At 40.5% G+C, this 22,093-nt stretch overlaps 1 protein-coding gene across 1 annotated transcript in view; it reads right to left on the bottom strand.

Moving 5' to 3' along the window:
* Positions 1-22,093, bottom strand: part of trpc5a (transient receptor potential cation channel, subfamily C, member 5a) — an 87,124-nt gene that overhangs the window by 56,701 nt on the left and 8,330 nt on the right. The window contains exons 4-7 of the mRNA XM_085806305.1: positions 21,044-21,160; positions 20,507-20,569; positions 20,262-20,399; positions 17,744-17,950 (exon numbers count right to left, since the gene is read on the bottom strand). Coding sequence (XP_085662431.1) covers positions 17,744-17,950; positions 20,262-20,399; positions 20,507-20,569; positions 21,044-21,160 — 525 coding nt within the window. The remainder of the gene's footprint in view (positions 1-17,743; positions 17,951-20,261; positions 20,400-20,506; positions 20,570-21,043; positions 21,161-22,093) is intronic.

Here is a 22,093-nt window from a genome sequence, read left to right as displayed (position 1 = left end):
GATTGCTGTCATTTATCAAAACGTCGCACAAACTTCACCTCTTCAAAACTTCACCTTGTTTTTCCCCCTTTTTTCTTTCCTCCATCTGTTCTTTCGCTCTCTTTCTTTCTTTCTTTCTTTCATTTCTTCCAGACTTTTATTTTTTCCTCCTCTCCATGTTGTTATACCTGCTGCTGCCTTATATATATTTATTCCTCCTCCCTGCTGCATGTGACTCACTCCTTCTTCCTCTTCTTTTTCTTCTCCTCGCTCTATTTCTGGGTTTCCTCTCCTCCACCTCTTCACCTCGCTCTGCTTCTCTCTCTCTCTCCATCCCTCCATCGTCCTCACCTCCTGCCTCTGTCGTCTGCGCTCCACTTCCTGTTTGTCTCTCTCTGTCTCTTTTCCTTGGGGAGACACTACAGGTGAATAGGATAAAAATTTTAACTAACAGATATCACCACGAAACTTCCCAAGTTTATCATTTACATTAAGACAAATCTTTTTTGTATTACAAGTTTTGTCAAATTCTATGTTTAAATATGTAAATGAGGCAATATCTAATGAAATATGCGCTAATTTGCATACATTTCCAGAACTGAAATCTGACCAATGGATAAAGCCACTTTCAAAATTCTTCTTTTATTCTGTTGACTTATTAGAGTCTTTAAAGTTTTTACAGAGGAGGATTTTGGATATCTCTTTTTATCACTCTGTAAATGAGAAAATACTGTCACCAGCCCTAAAAAAAAAATCTAATTTCGCCATGTTTTTAGGAATAAAATGTTGTATAAATCAGGCTGTGAATGATGTATCAACAATCCCCTCTGTAAAAACCTTCAGAATATAGACAGGGATAAAACTGGAAGGTTTGGTGTCTGTAAGTGCTGCTGAAGTGGAGATTTCTGGCTCAGAGTCTGAGTCTGAAAAACTCATTTTGAGAAAACAGCCTTGAAGTCTTGTACTGTAAAATTCCATAGATTGTTAATGGGAGACACTAGGACAGTGGTTCTCAACTGGTGGGTCGGGACCCAAAAGTGGGTCGCGGACCCGTTCTGGATGGGTCGCGGACAGCTGGTCAAAAAAGTAAATAATATTTAATGCACATCTGATGTTGGACATGTCTTTTATTTTGAAAAATAACTTATATTGAAAGGCACACGAGACACGTGAACACATGCAGTTGTAATGGTCCTCCTCACTTTCTTATTAATGTGGCCTGAATGCAGTGAATTTTGTTTTGTTTTGTGGGTTTTATTTTGTGCAATTTGATATTTATTCACTTTTGTGAATATGCTCTGAATGCAGAGATGCATTAGAAGTCAAATATATTGTTTTGTTGGTCTCCATTTTGTGCAAAATGAGTTTTTAAAGGCTTAAAAAAAAAAAAATCTTGGTTTGAATTCTATAAAAGTGGGTCGCAACTTCATGACCATGGGAAAATGTGGAGCCCAGAGTGAGACTAGTTGAGAACCCCTGCACTAGGACACAGGTGAATAGGGTAAAATTTTTAACTAAAAGATATCACCATGAAACTTCCCAAGTTTATCACTCACATTAAGACAAATATTTTTTGTATTACAAGTTTCGTCAAATTTTACGTTTAAATATGTAAACGAGGCAATATCTGTATCTCTTAAGTGCTGCTGAAGTGGAGTTTTCGGGCTCAGAGTCTGAGGAAAAACTCATTTTGAGAAAAAGGCCTTTAAAGACTTACACTGTAAAACTCCATAGATTGTTAATGTAAATCGTACTTTTACGATTGGTTGCGGATACGGAGGAAATGATCATTTTTGGAGCCTACATCATTGTTCAGGAGAGAGAGCTTTACAATGACACCTGACATGACATGGGTCAGACTAACTTTTGGTGAATTTAGGAGAAATCTACCGACGAAAAGAGACAAAGTGAAGTAAAATAAAAAACCTTAATGTGGATTTTCTACCTTTTCTTTCGATTTTTCTGAAAGAATACATGTTAAAGGACAATTCCAGGTGAATTCAACTCGGGGGTGTATTTTCATATCATTTTAGGTCTAAAAGAATGAATCTGAAGATTTTCAGTTTAATCGCTCCTGTTTTGCGGTAGTTGCGTCTGTCCCCGCATCGCCACGGCAGCAATGAATGGGAGTGGATGTAAGTTCCACTGTTTAGGCTGTTTCCAGCCCTCAAAGCCGCAATTTTTTTCCACAGACAGCGTCAGATGGCTACTCAAACATGCACCGAGAAGTTTATTTACTTCAAGCAAGCCGACATGTTTGTAAAAGTCGATCTAATTCAAAGTCTCCCGGAGTCTCGCGCGAGACCCAGTTGCCGTGCTCGGTGTGTTCAGGTGCAGTGGGAAAAGCTACCGTTTGTGTCATAAACACAGGAATATCAACTCTTTACTTGCTTGAAGTGTACATTTTTTTCCACAGACAGCGTCAGGTGGCTACTCAAAGATGCGCCGAGAAGTTTTTTTTACTTGAAGCAAGTAAAGAGTTGATATTCCTGTGTTTATGACACAAACGGTAGCTTTTCCCACTGCACCTGAACACACCGAGCACGGCACCTGGGTCTCGCGCGAGACTCCGTGAGACTCTGAATTACAAACATGTCGGCTTGCTTGAAGTAAATAAACTTCTCGGTGCATGTTTGAGTCGCCATCTGACGCTGTCTGTGGAAAAAAATTGCAAATTGCGGCTTTGAGGGCTGGAAACAGCCTAAACAGCAGAACTTACATCCACTCCCATTCATTGCTGCCGTGGCGATGCGCGGACAGACGCAACTACCGCAAAACAGGAGCGATTAAACTGAAAATCTTCAGATTCCTTCTTTTAGACCTAAAATGATATGAAAATACACCCCTGAGTTGAATTCACCTGGAATTGTCCTTTAAGGGGAGACACTACAGGTGAATAGGGTAAAAAATTTAACTAACAGATATCACCACGAAACTTCCCAAGTTTATCACTTACATTAAGACAAATATTTTTTGTATTACAAGTTTCGTCAAATTGTATGTTTAAATATGTAAATGAGGCAATATCTGATGAAATATGCGCTATTTTGCATACATTTCATGGCGAATTTAGGCGAAATCTACCAGCAAAAGAGATAAAATGAAATAAAATAAAAAAACGTAATGTGGATTTTCTACCATTTCTTTAGACTTTTATGAAAAAAATACATGTTAAGGAAGTAAAAGAGCCCAAAATCTCTAAATTGATCAGTGCATTGTAGCGTCTCGCCTTGTTCAAAGTCTTGAACGCAACTAAGAAACAAAATAAACACATTAGATATTAAAATGCACGGACGAGTGTGTGTCTGTGTGTGTCTGTGTGTGTGTGTGTGTGTTTGGCAGCTGCACTCGATTATATTTAGAAACTCAGCGTCTCAGTCTTTTCTTTTCTTCTCTTTTCTTTTATTCTCTCGTTTCTCTGCAGCAGCAGCAAAAAAAAAAAAAAACAGGACGGTGAATAATTTGGAAAATCTCTCTCTCCCTCTCGCACATGAGCAACACGTCCCATCGCCAGGCAACAAGGTGAAGAAAAACTGAATTATGGTTTATTATTATTATTATTCAGCAACAACTTTCCCTCTCTTTCTTTCTCTCTCTCTCTCTCTCTCTCTCTCTCGTTGATTCACTTGTTCTCTCCTCCACTCGTCTTTTTCCTTCTTCCTTCTTCACCATATGTCTCTGTTTCATCCTGTCTTTTCCCTCCGAGGTGCAAAACACTGAAATAACACGAGAATAAACTACAGGAGAAGAAGGAGAAGAAGGAGAGGTGGAGGAAGAAAAAGAAGAGGAAGATGATGAAGATGAAGAAGAGGAGGACAGAGAGGAGGAAGAAGAAGAAAGAGAGGGAGAAGAAGAAGAAAGGAGAGAGAGGTGGAAGAAGAAGGATATAGAGAGGAAGAAGGAGAAGAGGAAGAAGGAGAAAGGAGAGAGAGGAGGAAGAAGAGAAAGAGAGGAAGAAGAAAGGAAGGAGAGAAGGATAGGTGGAAGAAGAAAAAGAAGAGGAAGATGATGGGGATGAAGAAGAGGAAGATGATGAAGATGAAGAAGAGGAAGATGATGAAGATGAAGAAGAGGAAGACAGAGAGGAGGAAGAAGAAGAAAGAGAGGAAGAAGAAGAAGAAAGGAGAGAGAGAGATGGAAGAAGGAGAAAGGAGAGAGAGGAGGAAGAAGGAGAGAGGAGAGAGAGGAGGAAGAAGAGAAAGAGAGGAAGAAGAAAGGAAGGAGAGAAGGATAGGTGGAAGAAGAAAAAGAAGAGGAAGATGATGAAGATGAAGAAGAGGAAGAAGAGGAAGATGATGAAGAGGAAGACAGAGAGGAGGAAGAAGAAGAAAGAGAGGGAGAAGAAGAAGAAAGGAGAGAGAGGTGGAAGAAGAAGGATATAGAGAGGAAGAAGGAGAAGAGAAGGAAGGAGAAAGGAGAGAGAGGAGGAAGAAGAGAAAGAGAGGAAGAAGAAAGGAAGGAGAGAAGGATAGGTGGAAGAAGAAAAAGAAGAGGAAGATGATGAAGATGAAGAAGAGGAAGACAGAGAGGAGGAAGAAAGAAGAAAGAGAGGAAGAAGAAGAAAGGAGAGAGAGGTGGAAGAAGGAGAAAGGAGAGAGAGAGAGGAAGAAGAAAAGAAGGAGAGAAGGATAGGTGGAAGAAGAAAAAGAAGAGGAAGATGATGATGAAGAAGAAGAGGAAGATGATGAAGATGAAGAGGAAGATGAAGAAGAGGAAGATGATGAAGATGAAGAGAAGAGAAAGAGAGGAAGAAGAAAGGAAGGAGAGAAGGATAGGTGGAAGAAGAAAAAGAAGAGGAAGATGATGAAGATGAAGAAGAGGAAGATGATGAAGATGAAGAAGAGGAAGACAGAGAGAGGTGGAAGAAGGAGAAAGGAGAGAGAGGAGGAAGAAGAGAGAGAGGAAGAAGAAAAGAAGGAGAGAAGGATAGGTGGAAGAAGAAAAAGAAGAGGAAGATGATGAAGATGAAGAAGAGGAAGACAGAGAGGAGGAAGAAGAAGAAAGAGAGGAAGAAGAAGAAGAAAGGAGAGAGAGGTGGAAGAAGGAGAAAGGAGAGAGAGGAAGAAGAAAGGAAGGAGAGAAGGAGAGGTGGAAGAAGAAAAAGAAGGAGAGGAAGAAGAAGAAGGAGAAGAAAGGAAGGAGAGGAGGAAGAAGAAAAAGAAAGAGAGGAAGACGAAGAAAAACAAGGAGAGGAGGAAGAAGGAGAGAGAGCTGGAAGAAGAAGGAGAAAGATAGGAAGAAGGAGAAGAGGAAGGAGAGAGAAGTGGAAGAGAAAGAGAGAAAGAAGGAGAAGAGGAAGAAGAAGAAAGGAATGAGAAAAGGAGAGGTGGAAGAAGAAAAAGAAGGGGAGGAAGAAGGAGAAGAAAGGAAGGAGAGGAGGACGAAGAAGAAAAATAAAGAGAGGAAGACGAAGAAAAACAAGGAGAGGAGGAAGAAGGAGAGAGAGGTGGAAGAAGAAGGAGAAAGAGAGGAGGAAGAAGAAGGAGAGGAGGAAGAAGGAGAGAGAGGTGGAAGAAGAGAAAGAGAGGAGGAAGGAGAAGATGAGGACGAAAGGAAGGAGAGAAGGAAGAAGAAAAAGAAGGGGAGGAAGAAGAAGAAGGAGAAGAAAGGAAGGAGAGGAGGAAGAAGAAAAAGAAAGAGAGGAAGACGAAGAAAAACAAGGAGAGTAGGAAGAAGGAGAGAGAGGAGGAAGAAGAAGGGGAGGAGGAAGGAGAGAGAGGTGGAAGAAGAGAAAGAGAGGAGGAAGGAGAAGAGGAGGAAGAAAGGAAGGAGAGAAGGAAGACGAAGAAAAACAAGGAGAGGTGGAAGAAGAGGAAGAAGGAGAAGAGGAAGAAGGAGAGAGAGGTCGAAGAAGAGAAAGAGAGGAGGAAGGAGAAGAGGAGGAAGAAAGGAAGGAGAGAAGGAAGACGAAGAAAAACAAGGAGAGGTGGAAGAAGGAGAGAGAGGTGGAAGAAGAAGGAGAAAGAGAGGAGGAAAAAAAGAGGAGGAAGAAGAAGAAGGAAAATGAGGAAGAAGAAGACACACACACACACGTTGCAGTAACCTTGGAGACGAGAGTAGAGGAATCAAGGAGGTGAGACAAGGAAGGAAGGAAAGAGATGAAGGGATGGATACGTTTCCCCGGAGACGAAGAGAGGAGGTTAAAAAGGCAAAATGGAGACACACACACACACACACGTCTTCTCTGTATCAGTTATTGATCAGTTATAATTGATCGTCTATCAGTCTATTAGATACTGATCAGTCTCAGTTCTAGATGTTTAATAAACGCTGAGTCATGGTGTTTTAATAAACGATGAGTCATCGTTTATGAATCAGCTTCATCAGCTCATTAACAGAAACATTTATTTATTGATGACACACCGGTTAGTGTCGCCGTCGTCGTTACCATGGCGACGCCACCTCAAAACGAAGGCTGATGTTTGTCAACATCCGTCGTCATGGCACCAGTCTATGTCCCCCCTCACTTCCATACTTCCTCTCTCTCTCTCTCCCTCCCTCTATCTCTCCTCCACTTCCTCTCTCTCTTTTCCTCTCTCCCCCTCTTCCTCTCTCAGTCTCTCTTTCTTTTCCTCCTCTCCCCCTATGTCTTTCTCTCCCTCTCTCTATCCCCCTTCCTCTCTGTCTCCCCTCTTCCTCTCTTTCTCTTTTCCTCTCTTCCCCCCCTCCTCTTTATCCCTCTTTCTTTCTCTAACCTTTCTCTCTCTCCCTCTCTCTAACCCCCCTCTTCCTCTCTCTCTCTTTTCCTCTCTTCCCTTCCTTTCCCGTCTCTCACTCTCTATGTCTTCCACGCTCTCACTCTGTCTTCCTCTCTCTCTTTTTCCTCACTCTCTCTATCTCTCCTCCTCTTCCTCTCTCTCTTTCTCTACCCTTCCTCTCTCTGTTTTCCCCTCTCTCTTTTTTCCTCCCTCCCCTCTTCCTCTCTCTCTCTTTTCCTCTCTTCCTCTCTCTATCCCCTTCTTCCTCTCTCACTTTCTGTCTCTCTTTCTTTTCCTCCTCTCCCCCTCTCTCTATCCCCCTTCCTCTCTCCCACTCCATCTTCTTCTCTCTCTTTTTTCCTCCCTCCCCCTCTCTCTACCCCCCTCCTCTCTCTCTATCCCCTCCTTTCCTGTCTCTCACTCTCTATGTCTTCCCCTCTCTCTCTTTCTCTCCCCCGTTCTTTCTCTCCCTCTCTCTATCTCCCCTCTTCCACTCTCTCACTCTGTCTTCCTCTCTCTCTTTTTTCCTCCCTTCCCCTCTCCCTCTATCCCCCCCCCTTCCTTCCTTTCTGTCTCCCCTCTTCCCCTCTCTCTCTTTTCTTCTCTTCCACTCTCTCTATTCCCTCCTTTCCTGTCTCTCACTCTCTGTGTTCCGCTCTCTCCTTCTCTCCCCTGTTCTTTCTCTCCCCCCTGTCTTCCTCTTTCTTTCCCCTTCTTTCTTTTTCTACCCTTCCTCTCTCTGTTTTCCTCTTTCTCTTTTTTTCTTCCCTCCCCCTCTTCCCCTCTCTCTACCCCCATTCCTTCCTCTCTGTCTCCCATCTTCCTCTCTCCCCTCTCTCTTTTCCTCTCTATCCTCTCCTGTCTCTCACTCTCTCTTTCTCTCCCCCCTGTTCTTTCTCTCCCTCTCTCTCTGTCTCCCCCCCCCCTCCCTTCCTGTGTGTCTCCCCTCTCCCCACCTCTTCCCCTCTCTCTGACAGAGTTTTCTGATCGAGTCATCCCAACATCCGATCAGACGACGGTTTGTTATTGATCGTTAATAACGTTGCATTGACACGGTGGATGAACTCGGTGTTAATGAAAACGTTTTGAACGGTTTGTGTTATTTAATATTCAACCTGCTCCTCTCTGCCTCATTTAAAATCATAATTGAATCCGTTTTTACACTTAATTACAGCGAGGAAACGGACGACTTCACCGGTAACAACCGACGCCGGCGGGAAAAAGCTTCACATTTGACTTCTTCCTGTGTTTTATTTTGAAATGTTGATCCATAAAAATATGTATTTTTAACACAAACATCTACCTTTATTTTGAAGGAGCTTTAACACAAACATCTACCTTTATTTTGAAGGAGCTGTAACGCAAACATCTACCTTTATTTTGAAGGAGGTTTGATACAAACATCTACCTTTATTTTGAAGGAGCTTTAATAGAAACATCTACCTTTATTTTGAAGGAGCTTTAATAGAAACATCTACCTTTATTTTGAAGGAGCTTTAATAGAAACATCTACCTTTATTTTGAAGGAGCTTTAATAGAAACATCTACCTTTATTTTGAAGGAGCTTTAATAGAAACGTCCAGCTTTATTTTGAAGGAGCTTTAACACAAACATCTACCTTTATTTTGAAGGAGGTTTGATACAAACATCTACCTTTATTTTGAAGGAGCTTTAACACAAACATCTACCTTTATTTTGAAGGAGGTTTGATCCAAACATCTACCTTTATTTTGAAGGAGCTTTAATGGAAACATCTACCTTTATTTTTAAGGAGCTTTAGTAGAAACATCTACCTTTATTTTGAAGGAGCTGTAACGCAAACATCTACCTTTATTTTGAAGCAGCTTTAATAGAAACGTCCAGCTTTATTTTGAAGGAGCTTTAACACAAATATCTACCTTTATTTTGAAGGAGCTTTAACACAAACATCTACCTTTATTTTGAAGGAGCTTTAATACAAACATCTACCTTTATTTTGAAGGAGCTTTATTAAAACCATCTATTTTGAAGGAGCTTTAACAGAAACATCTACCTTTATACTGCCTTTATTTTGAAGGAGCTATAATACAAACATCTAATTGGTTAAATGTAAATGTAAATCTGATCTTAGTATCCAATTAAGCGAAATTCAATCAGAGGAATCTCCTGAACAATGTAAACTAATATAAATGCCTCTCGGTGTTTCCTTCCTATACGTATAAGAATGTGTGGTATCTCCGTCCTGATATGTCTATAATAACCCTCTTCTTTCTTCATCCCTTCATCCCTTCCTGTCTTCACATCAGGGCCCCTCAACAATCTTAAAAACGTCTCATTAATACCCACTGACAGCTCCTTCCCTGCTTCCTTCTCTTCCCTCAGCAGCGTTCGACCTCCTCACATCCCCTCCTCCTCTCCTCCTCCTCCTCCTCCTCCTCCTCTTCTCCTCGGTCTAAATTTGAGAGCACGTCTTATTTTAGAGCTGAGAGTTTCTTGTCTCAACGCCACGGGATGTTTCAGGGAGAAAACATAAGACTTTTCTACTCTTTCTCTCTCTTTCTTTCTCTCTCTATATCTCTCTCTCTTTCTTTCTGCCAGAGCTGCAGCCAATTATTCCTCCTCCCAGCGAGGTGCAGTGAAGGCATCACACTGCAAAACACACACACTGTTGGTTTTTTAGTGCGTGAGTCACAAGCAGGACGGAGATTTAATTAGTGAGTTATGGTGCAAACAACGGAGAGGAAAATAAAATATGACCAGTCGGTAACTCACACCTGATTATTATTAATAATAATAATATTATTATTGTGACTTCACTATAAAAACTTCACAACACCTTCACGGGAAGTCGGACGGAAACTTCACAATTGACCTATGGCTAAGCCACGACCCCAAACACGATGAGCCAATCACAGTGCGCATAGCTAGCCCATACACTCGGACATTCTCTGCTTCCACGTCCATTGAAATGCATTGCAGTTAGTCAGTTTTCATTCGTTTTTATATGTTTTTTCTTGACATTTTAAGTTTAAAATGGTCAAACAGTGTGCATGGGGTACATGCAACTCCGACACTAGGTATCCCGAGAGGCTGGGCCACAGGGGGGATTTTTTTTAACCCTTTCCCAAGCCACATCTCAACCAAGAGAAGTGTCTGCTCTGGATAAAGTTATGCAGTAGACCACTACACCAACTAAACGTGGATAAACTTAACAAGGATGTCTACATCTGTTCTAAGTTAAGTCAACAACGTATTTGAGGCAACATATTGTGAGAGATGTTTGGATGTTAGCCAGTATCACAACTAAACATAAAGCCCGCTAGCTTAATGCTAACGTATAATGCAAAACTCCATAGACAGGCTAACAGAAGTTAGCCCGTCGCTATCGGCGTTTCGCGGCAAACGGCAGCCATAGCAGTAAAGCTAAGTGAAGTTTTGGTGACTTCGAGATGATATTTAATCTTTCTGTCTCCAAAAACCATCAACTGCCTCCTGTGAAATGTCTCAGCTGCCATAGCAACTGTCACCGAATGTTGACTGTTTGTCCGAGTGAGTGGAGGGGGCGGGGCTTAGCCATAGGTCAATTAGAGCACAGCAGCTGTTTGCTCCTTTCTGATGAATTATCTGACAGAAAATTACTAAACAATCATGATAATTAATCACATGAATCCAAACAGAGCTGCTGCTCATGTTTTGATTTGTTGCTGTATTTTATGTTATGTTAATTTCTACTCCTCCTGTTTGTTACCAAGTTATGTTTAACTATATTACACTATAAAAAAATTAAACTTAATTTATGAATCAAAAAATGTCAAATATTCACCTGAAATTTTCTAAACCCGGGATAGTTCAACATTTTTGGCAAATTGGCCCATTGCCATAATCCCTATAGTCATAGCAGTAGGTTCGTTACCTTTAATTGTCGGTGCAAGCTGTTTTTAGAACGGAGGAGCAGAGCCGTGAGCTGCTCAGAGTTACGCTATATACGGAGGCTCATGGGATTTCTTGGTTTCCCTCATCAAATACACAATCCAACAACTCCACAACGCTCTGGTGGACAAGTTGTGACCTGCACATTCACCACGCTATGAGATAACAACACAACGTTACCACACAGAGTTGTTTTAGAGGGAAATGCAGAGACTGCTTGCTGAAAAACTGTCCCTGAAGGCAACGCGCATCAGCGGTTTTGCATGAATTTACCTCTAAAGCTGCACATGACGAGTTTGTTCACATGACACAAAACTGAAACTGAAACTAAAACTAGAATTGATCTGGTTTCCATACCTATGTGGTATCAATATTCAGATTAATCCGCCCACTTGTAGCTACACGACGCTGTGTTTCTTAATTTTAATTTTAGAATTTCCTCTCCATCAGCGCTCATGTAGTTTGTTCATTTGATCTTGTGCACAAACTGCTTTACAGTTGAGCATCAATCACAACTAGTCCACCTTCCATAATACAATCCTTAGTTCAACTAGTTCATAGATGGGCTAGATCGAAAAGGTGCAGGCTGAAGCTATCCAGCTTATAAATGCCTACCCTTTAATTCATTATTTCAGTAAAACCATTAGAGCTCTTCATGGTTTCAGAGTCACAGAAAGAAAGAAACAAGTATCCAATTACTAACAAATGAAGCCAAAAAATAAAATACATAAATAGGCTAAGTAAACAGTATTACAGTTGCAATCAAAACCCAATTAATCAATTGTTCTCATCACTCGCTGTTCTGTTGTCAATACACAAATGTGTTATGTTCTTTCATATTGTGCATTTAGTGCAAATACACATCAGATTATCCAACTTCTTTCTTTTTTTATATAATCATTCATTAATAAAAAAAATTAAAAAATAAAAACGTTCAATTTTGCCATCATCGTCCAGCCTTATAGCTTAAATTACCTTTATATGTTTGTGGTGATGGGACACACATGCAAAAATATATTTCATCCCCCAACAACACACACACACACACACACACACACTCATATATATACACAACACGCACACGCTCCGATAACCAGGATGTGTTTAAGTCATGGGGGAAATTACAGTTTCACTGCTGCTCACTGTCACCAGATGTGAACACTAATAGAAAACGTCCCGTTCAATGAGGAGTTGATGTTTAGGCAACAAAATGAATTATCTATCTAAAGTCTTTTATTTATATTTATATTTTTATATTTATATTTATATATATAATAAAATGTCTCTATTTATATGCTAATGCAGCCAGTCAGCGCTGTCGTCGCTCCTCACCACACAGATTATATTATTAAATCATCTCCTCTGTCGCTGCTTCACAAGGACAACGGAGCAGTTTTCATCCGTCTCTTCATCTCTTCACCTCAGTTTTCCTCCCGTCATCGCTCCACTTTCACTCCTTCCTTCATCTTTGTTCACCTGTATCCCCCCCCCTCCTTCCTCCCTTTCCTGCTAAAATAAAACAGAATGAAATAAAATAAAAACGTCGCTGTCCCGTCCTCCTAAATCCATCGGCCTGAAAAGCACTTCACTTCTCTCTCTCTCTCTGGCTTCGTCCGTCCCTCGAGCGTCGTCAATCTTTTGACATCACTGCAGCTTCAAGGGCGAAAAAGTCACTCGTTCCTTCTGTTCTCTGTCGTTTATCGACTCGCTGTCGTTTATCTCCACATTTCCTGTGTGTTTGCTGACTGGAGGAAAACTGTAAACTGTTGTCTGGATGTTTAACCTTTTCTTTTTGTTTGTTTTTGCTGTTTTTAGTATTGAAAAAAGAAATTCATGTTCATATTTACTTTGAGTTCTTAGCATAAACACAGTTAGCAAAGCTACATGCAGCTAGCATTGTACAGTGTTGAATTAATTTAGATTTTTATAGCCCTATATTAAGTCGACACACTAGTATAGCTGTGTTCACTATGTTAGTTTTGAGCATGAAACACCTAGCATCTGGCATGTTAGCATGTCAGCGTATATGCTAGGGCTACTAACCACAGACTGAATGCTAGCACGCTAATGTAAACCAATCAGCATACTGAAACCTGTTGTTGGTCTATTCAACCTGTTAGCATTCACATACTAAGTTGCTAAATGAAAGCCTAGATAACATGTTTACATTAACTTGCTAGCTTTTATTCTGTGTTGGGTATGGCAAGGCAAGGCAGCCAGTTTTTGCAAAGAGTTTGTCTCAAAGGGCTTTACATGGCATCATAACAACATCCTCTGCCCGTATGGTAGGCCTAGTCTTTTTAGCGTAACTTCTAGTAGGCCTACGATATGAATTAGCTACTTTATATATTTATTTAGCCTATTTATTTATTGTTAGTCAGCACATGTAGCCTACTTATGTAGCTATTAGGGTTGTTCGGTATACCGGTACTAGAGTGGTACCGGGGTACTGACGCATTTAAAACGGTACCATACTGCGCTTAGATGGGACCGGTACTTTCATTTTGCGCCGCCGGCAGCGGTGACATCGCCGCGTGAGGTCGCCGCATTGTAATTTGAGCCGAGGCGAGTGAGAGAGCGAGTCACAGGGTCACAAATGAAGCAAGGTGCTTTTTTTTTAATTACCTTACAGCGCCACCTGTCCATGTGCCTGTGTTTATGTGTGTGTCTGTGTGTGTGTGCGCGCGCTGCGCGCGAGAGACGGCCGCCACAGACTCGTTAATTAATGCAAACACTGCTGGATGATAAGTTACGTTTTTACCGCGGATCACCACTGGCTGCATGCATGCTCTCTCTCTCTCTCCCTCTCTCTCTCTCTATGTCTCTCTGTGTGTGAGTGAACACAGCGAAGGAGCGCGACGGGAGATGAATTAAAGGAACGATATTGCGTTGATGGGGGGGGGGGGCAGAATCAATTTGGTCTACGTATGGGAAACAATAGGTGTGTGTTTGAGTAAAATGAACGTTTGTGTTTCATTCTATAAACTACTGATAACAATTTCTCCCAAAAATTACAACTGGTCAAAATAACCATGACCTCAAATAATGCAAAGAAAACAAGTTGATATTCATTTTTAAACAGACCACTAATGTTTTAATTTAGGAAGAGTTCAGATTAATATAGATGGACATTTAATCCTGCAGCAGCAGTAACTGTTTACTGATTTACTGATGCATATGTTAGAGTTCTATGTTCTATTAAAATATTAATAGTATTCTCTTTTTATTTGGAAAAGTACCGAAAAGTATCGGAAAGTATCGAAAAACATTTTGGTACCGATACCGGTACCAAAATGTTGGTATCGTGACAACACTAGTAGCTATTCACCTGCTAACATCTTGAATTTGGTGTTAATCATTCTGCAAATTAGCATGTGATTGCAGGAAGCTAAAACACTAGAAAATTGGAGGAGTTCAGGAGTTTACATGCTAAAATTATCTTAATTGGCTGATGCTGAGGATGTTGAACTGAACACAAAATGATTCTGGTCAGCGGGGACAAATATTTAAATTAAAATAAGAGATAAAGATAATGAAGATTTCTATTGTTTTTGTGTTTTATAATCCAAAGACCCATGGATCCATCAATGTATGGCTTTCAAATGCAAAAAAAAAGGTTACTGTAGCCTAGTTGAAAATCTTTGAGGTAAACCTGAAGGACACAAAGTCCACTGAATTCAGAGAATCGCCCAGCTATAGCCTATGTACGATGTTCGCTTCAGACCAAGATTAGAGAAGTTGTGTCTTTTCTTTAATGTTTAGCCGTCTGTGTTTTGGTCGTTTCCCTCTCAGTATAAATAAAACGATCGAGGACGCCATCTTGTTTAAAAGAATCTCAGACTCTTTCTCCTCCGGCTGTGATCGTCTCCACCTGGAGACAGAGGAGGAAACCTGTCAGCGCCTCGTCTGGCGCTCGCATCTTCACCTCCGCCACCTCCCGTTCTCTAGAGAGACTGAAAGCACTTCACTTCCCTGCTCTCACGCCTCCCTGTCTCTCTCCATCCATCCATCTACTCCTGTCATCCCTCTCTCCCTCCTTTCACTTTCTCTCTTTCATCCGTCTGGCAGCGTCCCTCTGTCTCGACGGACGGAGAGAGACGGAGATGGAGACGCCTCGGGGTTTTTCTAGTCTTTCTCTGACTCTGTTTTGTTGTCAAACTCTCTCCCATCTCTCTCTTGATCCCTCCAGCTTTCTTTTTTTTCTCCATCTTTCTCTCTCTGTCCCATTAAATCGCTCTTTCGTATTCATTTGCTCCGCTCACACTCGCTCCAGCTCATTATCTCTTCCCTCCTTCCTCCCCTCTCTCCTCTGACAAGTCCCACAGGAAGAACGAGTCCCTCAATTCCTCAAAGACAAGGTTACAATGGGACTGTGTGTGTGTTTTAGTGTGTGTGTGTGTGTTAACGGACGTAACTGGGGCAGAAGTTCTAGTCCATTATCCTCAAAGTTTGATTTCTATTTTCAACAGAACGAACAACGTCACTCTTAAAAACGCAAATTCACACGAACCCTGATTTCACTAATGTGTTAAAATTAACGAGTCAGCTGGGAAAATAAAACAACAGTTAGATTGAAACAGCTGTTACTGACATAGCAAGTCAGAAAACTACAGAAACACAATGCATCTAATGCAACATTAACCTGCCTCACTGACTTTTAAATGCCACACTGCAAAAACAAGAATATTTGTCTTATTTCTTGTCAAAATGTCTCAATTTTAGTCAAAACTCATCTCTTTCAACTTAAAATAAGACTCATCACCTAAAAATTACCCCCTTTTTTTTAAGACATATTTCACTTGTTTCAAACAAATTTTCAATTGAAATTAGTAGAAAAATCTGCCAGTGAAAGCAACTTTGTAATAGGAAAGAAAAACTTGATCCACAATCAGATTCTTCTACTTATTTCAAGTGAAAATATGCTGAAAGAAGTAAAACGTGTTTAAAAACAAGCTACTTTTTATGTGATGAGTCTTATTTTAAGTATAATGAGATTTGTTTTGACTAGAAATTAGACAAATATTCTTGGTAAGATTTTGAGTTTTTGCAGTGCAGTCTCTTTTCAATTCCCATTCCCTATACATTTTAATACAGCTTTCAGGCTACTACATGCATATATCAATAAGTTCAACAATATAACTATATCAAAATGTTTTAACTGTCTGTAGGAGGATGGAAACAAGTGGCACATCTTTTCCTAAACCATGACACTTGAAAACAAAGTAACAGTAATGAAGTTCAATCTGGGCTCATCAGAGCGTCTCGACAGCCGTCACACAGTAACAGCCTGATACCACTCCAAACTCACTTTCATAAAGTAGCATACAAGTAATCTAAGCCAATTTAATAACAAAAAAAGAAACACTCCCAGTTTAAAATGTTCACTTTTGGACATGTTATCCATAAATCATAAATGGTTTGTTTTGCTCCGACGTGAACTCATCCATGGTCGGAGAGACCATGGGCAGCTTCCTGTTTTCACCGTCACAAAAGCAAACTGTCTCACTCTGTTTTCACACACTGAACCACTCGATTTGACCAAATGGTTTGGGTCGGGAGCTTCACCCAAAACCAGCTTTTTCTTGTTCACACGGATCCACCGACCCAAAACAACACAAAACGCTGCAGTACATCCACCAGGCCTGTAGGTGGCGCTGAAACGCTGCCGCACACAAACATCAAAATATATTATGACGATCGAAGATGACTGAACGGGCGAGATTCAGCTGCAACACCAACAAAAACAAAAAACAATCCTGGGAATTCGGCCCTGTCCCAATTCTCCCCCTTAAATCTTCCACTTGGTTTTGAGTGCCCTCAACCGCAAATTCCCCTCGTTGAGGGAAAGTGGCAGAAAACCTATGGAAATGGGACACCACTAGCGTAGTGAACGTAGCGAACGTGATAACATACGTCACATGTTTACAATGATACCGGTGGAGCGTGCTACTATTTTCATTCAGGAAAAATGTCGGCGGTTCCAGCTGTTGTGTTGCCTGTTGCGTTTGCTGTGTTTGTTTATCTCAGTCTAAACAATTATTGTAATTAGTCATGGTTATCAGAGATTAGCTGGGCTAACCGTTAGCTACCTGTTTAACTTTAACAACTCACTGACTCAATAAACGGTCCATGAAAAAATATTTTCTCCAGCGGATATCTGAGTTACAACATGACTGAGCTAACTGGAGTAGTTTCATGTCGTGTCCCACAACGGGAGGGTTTTTAGCTTAGCTACCGTTGTTAGCTTAGCTACCGTTGTTAGCTTAGCTACCGCCGTCAGCTGTCCCTGTCACCTGCAGCCACTGACGCGACACCGTGATTCCCCCAATAAATACCACACATAGCGACACAAAACACACACAGAGAGAAATAGTAATGTTTCTTCAAGCATTTCAGATTTGTCTAAACGGCGATCGAGCGTGACAACGGGTAATTTCATCTTCCACTTAGTTTTAAGCCCGCATCGGACCTCACTACATTTTGAGGGCTGATTTTAAGGGCAAAATCGCACTTCCCCTTGCTCCCTAGAGTAATGGGACACCCTACCCCTACACGTGAACGCGCAAAATATAGGGTTAGGGCAAATATTTAGGGTTAGGGGGAGAATTGGGACAAGCCCTTAATCTTTCCTTCCTGGTTTTAAATTAACTAACCATTTCCCGGGTCTCGGGGATCAACACTACAACTTTGACTCCAGAGCGACGTGTTGCTCCGACAACAACAACAACCAGCTGCTGCTGCTGCTGCAACTTCATGTGTAATCGTGTCACTTTCTGCAGGTACTTGATAACCAACACTTGAGTCAGTGAAGTAGCACATTCAGAAATACTGTAAACTCAACACAAACACACACACACACACACACACACACACACACACACACACACACACACATATACACACACACTCTCTCACAGCTTTCAGTGATATTTTCAGACACTTAAACTCGACATCGCCTTTGTCAGACAAACAGAGACTCTCCGGTAAAATGTCAGCTTCTTCACAGCACAACGAGGAAAACACAGTTATTTCCGCTGAATGGCTGGATGTATTTCCGTGTGTTTGTGGCCTTGAGAGACTTTTCTGCAGCTAAAATAAACTCTCTTTTCTTTTTCTCTCCTTCTGCATGAAGAGAAGCTGCAGGAGCTACCCCTTACCTCTTTCTGGTGGTACTTGATGGCCAGCTTGAGCTTGGCCAGGTCGTGGCACTGCCGGGGGTCCAGCTCCTCGCTCTGGTCGTTGTCTCGGTGGTTGAGGATGGTCTCCAGCTCTCTGGAGCTCCGCGCCTGGTCCAGGAGGTCTTTGGCGAAGCGTTTGCACTGTTGGGACAACTCCTCGTACTCCTGACGAAACTCGTTCTCCACCTGAGAAGAGGAAGTCAACAGTTTGTGATGAGCTCACAGCAAAAACCCAAAATCTCTCCAAGAATATTTGTCTTGTTTCTTGTCAAAATGTCTCATTTCTAGTCAAAACTCATCTCTTTCCACTTAAAATAAGACTCTTAACTTGTTTTTAGATCATTTTCATTTGTTTCAAACTAATTTTCACTTAAAATAAGACTCTTAACTTATTTTTATACAATTTTCACTTGTTTCAAACTAATTTTCACTTCAAATAAGTAGAAAAATCTGCCAGTGAAAGCAAGTTTTTTGTGCTTGTAATAACAAAGACAAACATGCTCCACTATCAGATTCTTCTACTTATTTCAAGTGAAAATAGACTCGAAAGAAGTAAAAAGTGTCGAAAAACAAGCTACTTTTTACTGTGATGAGTCTTATTTGAAGTAGTACAGTTTGTGATGAGCTCACAGCTGCTGATGGACTGCAAAAACTCAAAATCTGTCCAAGAATATTTGTCTTATTTCTTGTCAAAATAGTCAAAACACATCTCTCTTTCCTCTTAAAATAAGTAAAAAATTAACTTGTTTTTAGATTATTTTCATTTGTTTCAAACAAATTTTCACTTGAAACAAGTAGAAACATTATTTTGTGCTTGTAATAAGAAAGAAAAACTTGCTCCACTATCAGATTTTTCGACTTATTTCAAGTGAAAATATGATTGAAAGAAGGAAAAAGTGTCGAAAAACAAGTTACTTTTAATGTGATGAGTCTTATTTTAAGTATAATGAGATTTGTTTTGACTAGACATAAAACAAATATTCTTAGTAAGAGTTTGAATTTTTGCAGTGTAAATCAAACTTGTTATTAACCCCGCCCCCCCCTCTCTCTCTCCCCTCCAGGCGACTATGCGGGCGTCAAACAAGAAACAAGACAAATATTCTCTGTAAGATTTTGAGTTTTTGCAGTGCGGTTGGATGCTCCAACTTTCTACAACGATGTGTCTCAATTAGGGATTCAACTTCTTCCAAGCATATTTTCACTTGAAATAAGTAGAAGAATCTGATAGTGGAAGATAGTTTCACTGGCAGATTTTTCTACTTATTTCAAGTGAAAATTAGTTTGAAACAAATGAGAATTATTTATAGAGTCTTATTTTAAATGGAAAGAGATTAGTTTTGACTAGAAATTAGACAAATCCAGTCGAGTTTTTGCAGTGCTGGAAAACATTGGCCTACCGGTATGTTGATTCACATATATTCATTGAGGGTGGGAGGTGTCCATTGTTCCACACTCAACTTTTTGACCGTGATGCGTGCACATGCGTGTACTTAAAACTATATATAATACTTAAAATACTTAGTGTAAGTTTGGAAGTATTCAAATTGAGATATTGAGATACAGCATGTCAAAGGTGTGGGACCATTTCAAATTGCATCCACTGTGAAACTGAACTCACACACACTAACAGCTCCAAGGTAGATTAAGTGTTAATTAAAAGTTGCACCGAAGGAATGTTTCCTGTTAGATAAGCGATTATATCGATAACCGTGATAATTTGGTAAAATTTTACATATCGTTACATCCCTATACTCCAAAAACTCAAAATCTTTCCAAGAATATTTGTCTTATTTCTTGTCAAAATGTCTCATTTCTAGACAAAACTAATCTCTTTCCACTTTAAATAAGACTCATCACCTAAAAATGAACTTGTTTTTAGATTTTTGAAAAAAAAATTTCACTTAAAAAAAATCTGCCGGTGAAATCAAGTTTTTTGTGCTTGTAATAAGAACTTGCTCCTCTATCAGATTTTTCTACTTATTTCAAGTGAAAATATGCTTGAAAGACGTAAAAAGTTTCTTAAAAACAAGCTACTTTTTACTGTGATGAGTCTTATTTTAAGTATAATGAGATTAGTTTTGACTAGAAATGACATTTTGACTAAAAATAAGACAAATATTCTTGGTAAGATTTTGAGTTTTTGCAGTGTAGTCTCAATAGAGGAACAGTTTGACGGACTGGGCTGTAGAGGAGAGTTTCTGCTCTTGTTTACTGAGCCTGAAACTCTGATGATAGAAACTCTGAGAAGTTATGAACCTTGTTGAGGTTACAAAGAAAAAATAACAAGCTCAACTCCCTCCACCTCAGTTCAACTCTGGAGCTCAGAGAATCGATGCTCTGGAGGCTCCTGGTGGACCGACACTTTAACTGGGTGTCTCATTGCATGTGACAGGCCGGCTGTTTACTGTGGGAATAAAACCTGGCAGGAATCATGAGGCTAATTCCCTCTCAGCCCCCAAAAAGCTACAGCAGCAAACAGCAGCAAAAAGCTCTTTACCTTGCTGAGCTCCTTCAGCTCCCAGCCCAGCCTGAAGGCCGTGAGGATCGGGTCTTCGCTGGAGAGCGCGATGAGCGACGGCGACGCCAGAGCTTTGTAGATGTTGAGTCGAGACCGCGAGTGTCTCAGGCTGTCGACCTGCAGAGGAGAAACAGAAACATTCAGAGACGTTCAAGAGTCTGAAGAAATAAAAATGTTCATCTTTAACCAGAAACTAGAAAATATGATCGTGAAGGATCAGTTACCTCCGAGCTGGAGACGCACTCGACACAGTCACATCTGATCTGGTGAGGTCTGGGGATGGTCACCTGCTCACAGAAAACACAATAAATTAATAATAGCTATGTTTTCCGAGTTTTTCCTTTTGCACACTGCAAAAACTCAAAATCTTTCCAAGAATATTTGTCTTATTTCTAGTCAAAATGTCTCATTTCTAGTCAAAACAATCCCTTTCCACGTAAAATAAGACTCATCACCTAAAAAGTAACTTGTTTTTAGATCATTTTCACTTGTTTCAAACACATTTTCACTTGAAATAAGTAGAAAAATCTGCCAGTGAGAGCAGGTTTTTTGTGCTTGTAATAAGGAAGAAAAACCTGCTCGACTATCAGATTATTTTAAGTGAAAATATGCTTGAAAGAAGGAAAAAGTGTCTAAAAACAAGCTGCTTTTTAATGTGATGAGTCTTATTTTAAGTATAATGAGATTTGTTTTGACTAGAAATAAGACAAATATTCTTGGTAAGATATTTGATTTTTTGCAGTGCAAACGTGTCGTCTCACCTTCCGCTGGACGAGCAGCTTGATGATCTCGTAGTTGTTGGTGTGAGCAGCGAGCATGATGGGAGTTATGTCGGGGGTGAACTCTGAAAACTGACTGTCCATCATCAGCGAGGGAACCTGCAGGAGAACCAAGAACAACATCTCTTTAATCAGGTTTAATAAACCGATGTTCCTCCTCCTCCTCCTCTCAAAGCAGCTCTTTGTGCCGTTAAACAACTCTGCATGAGTCGTCAGGGCAACGACTCAGAGCCAGAGACTAATTAACAGGAGGACGAATCAAATTTAATTCTCCTGAATCAGAATAAAACAAATTAAATTAGTGAGAGTGAACACCTGCTGCTGTCCCACAGTGAGACCAGGTGCAGGGAAAGATAACGGAGACAAAACTGTGTTTAACAGCGACTGTTCCACAACTTCAACCTGTTTAATGTTGATTACTCTCGTCACGGTCATTTACGGTATAATAAACCTTATTCATAAAGCAGCTTCCAGGCTCAAAGTGCTTTAACATGAGGAGAAAATATAATAATAGTGATAGAATAACAACAAAAATAGAAACTAGGAGATTTCCAACATAGGAATCAAACCCACGAGACAGACAGAGCTAGAAAATCTTTGTATTGGAGTCAATGGGGATCAGGGAGGGACATGGCTGCACTCGGAGGCTCACAGTTTAAATTCTGTAAGTCTCTCTGCTGTGTCGAACACATTGTTAGAAAGAGGACAAGTTTGTCTACAAATGTGGAAAAAATCGTGTGTGTAGAGTGTAAATTGTGGCCGTGAGAAGCGTGGAAATAGAAAAATTTCAGACAATTTCAGACAACTCCTCCCACTCTAGCTGATGATGTCACAGACTCTAGCACGAACATTCCGCGCAATACACACCCATTATAATCCCAACACTTCTCCAAAAATGATCACGGTCATTGAACAGTGATTAATCAAAAACTATAATAACTATTGAAACGTGGACTAACACACCAATAGACAAGACTTGTGTCTACATTTTAAAGTTTAAATGGAGTCTTTAGGTGAAAGTATGCCAGAGCA

Source organism: Trachurus japonicus, chromosome 18 (genome assembly GCF_045865225.1).
Source record: "Trachurus japonicus isolate A0001 chromosome 18, Traja_1.0".
NCBI classification, from domain to species: domain Eukaryota; kingdom Metazoa; phylum Chordata; class Actinopteri; order Carangiformes; family Carangidae; genus Trachurus; species Trachurus japonicus.
This window is presented reverse-complemented; position numbering and strand designations above follow the sequence as displayed.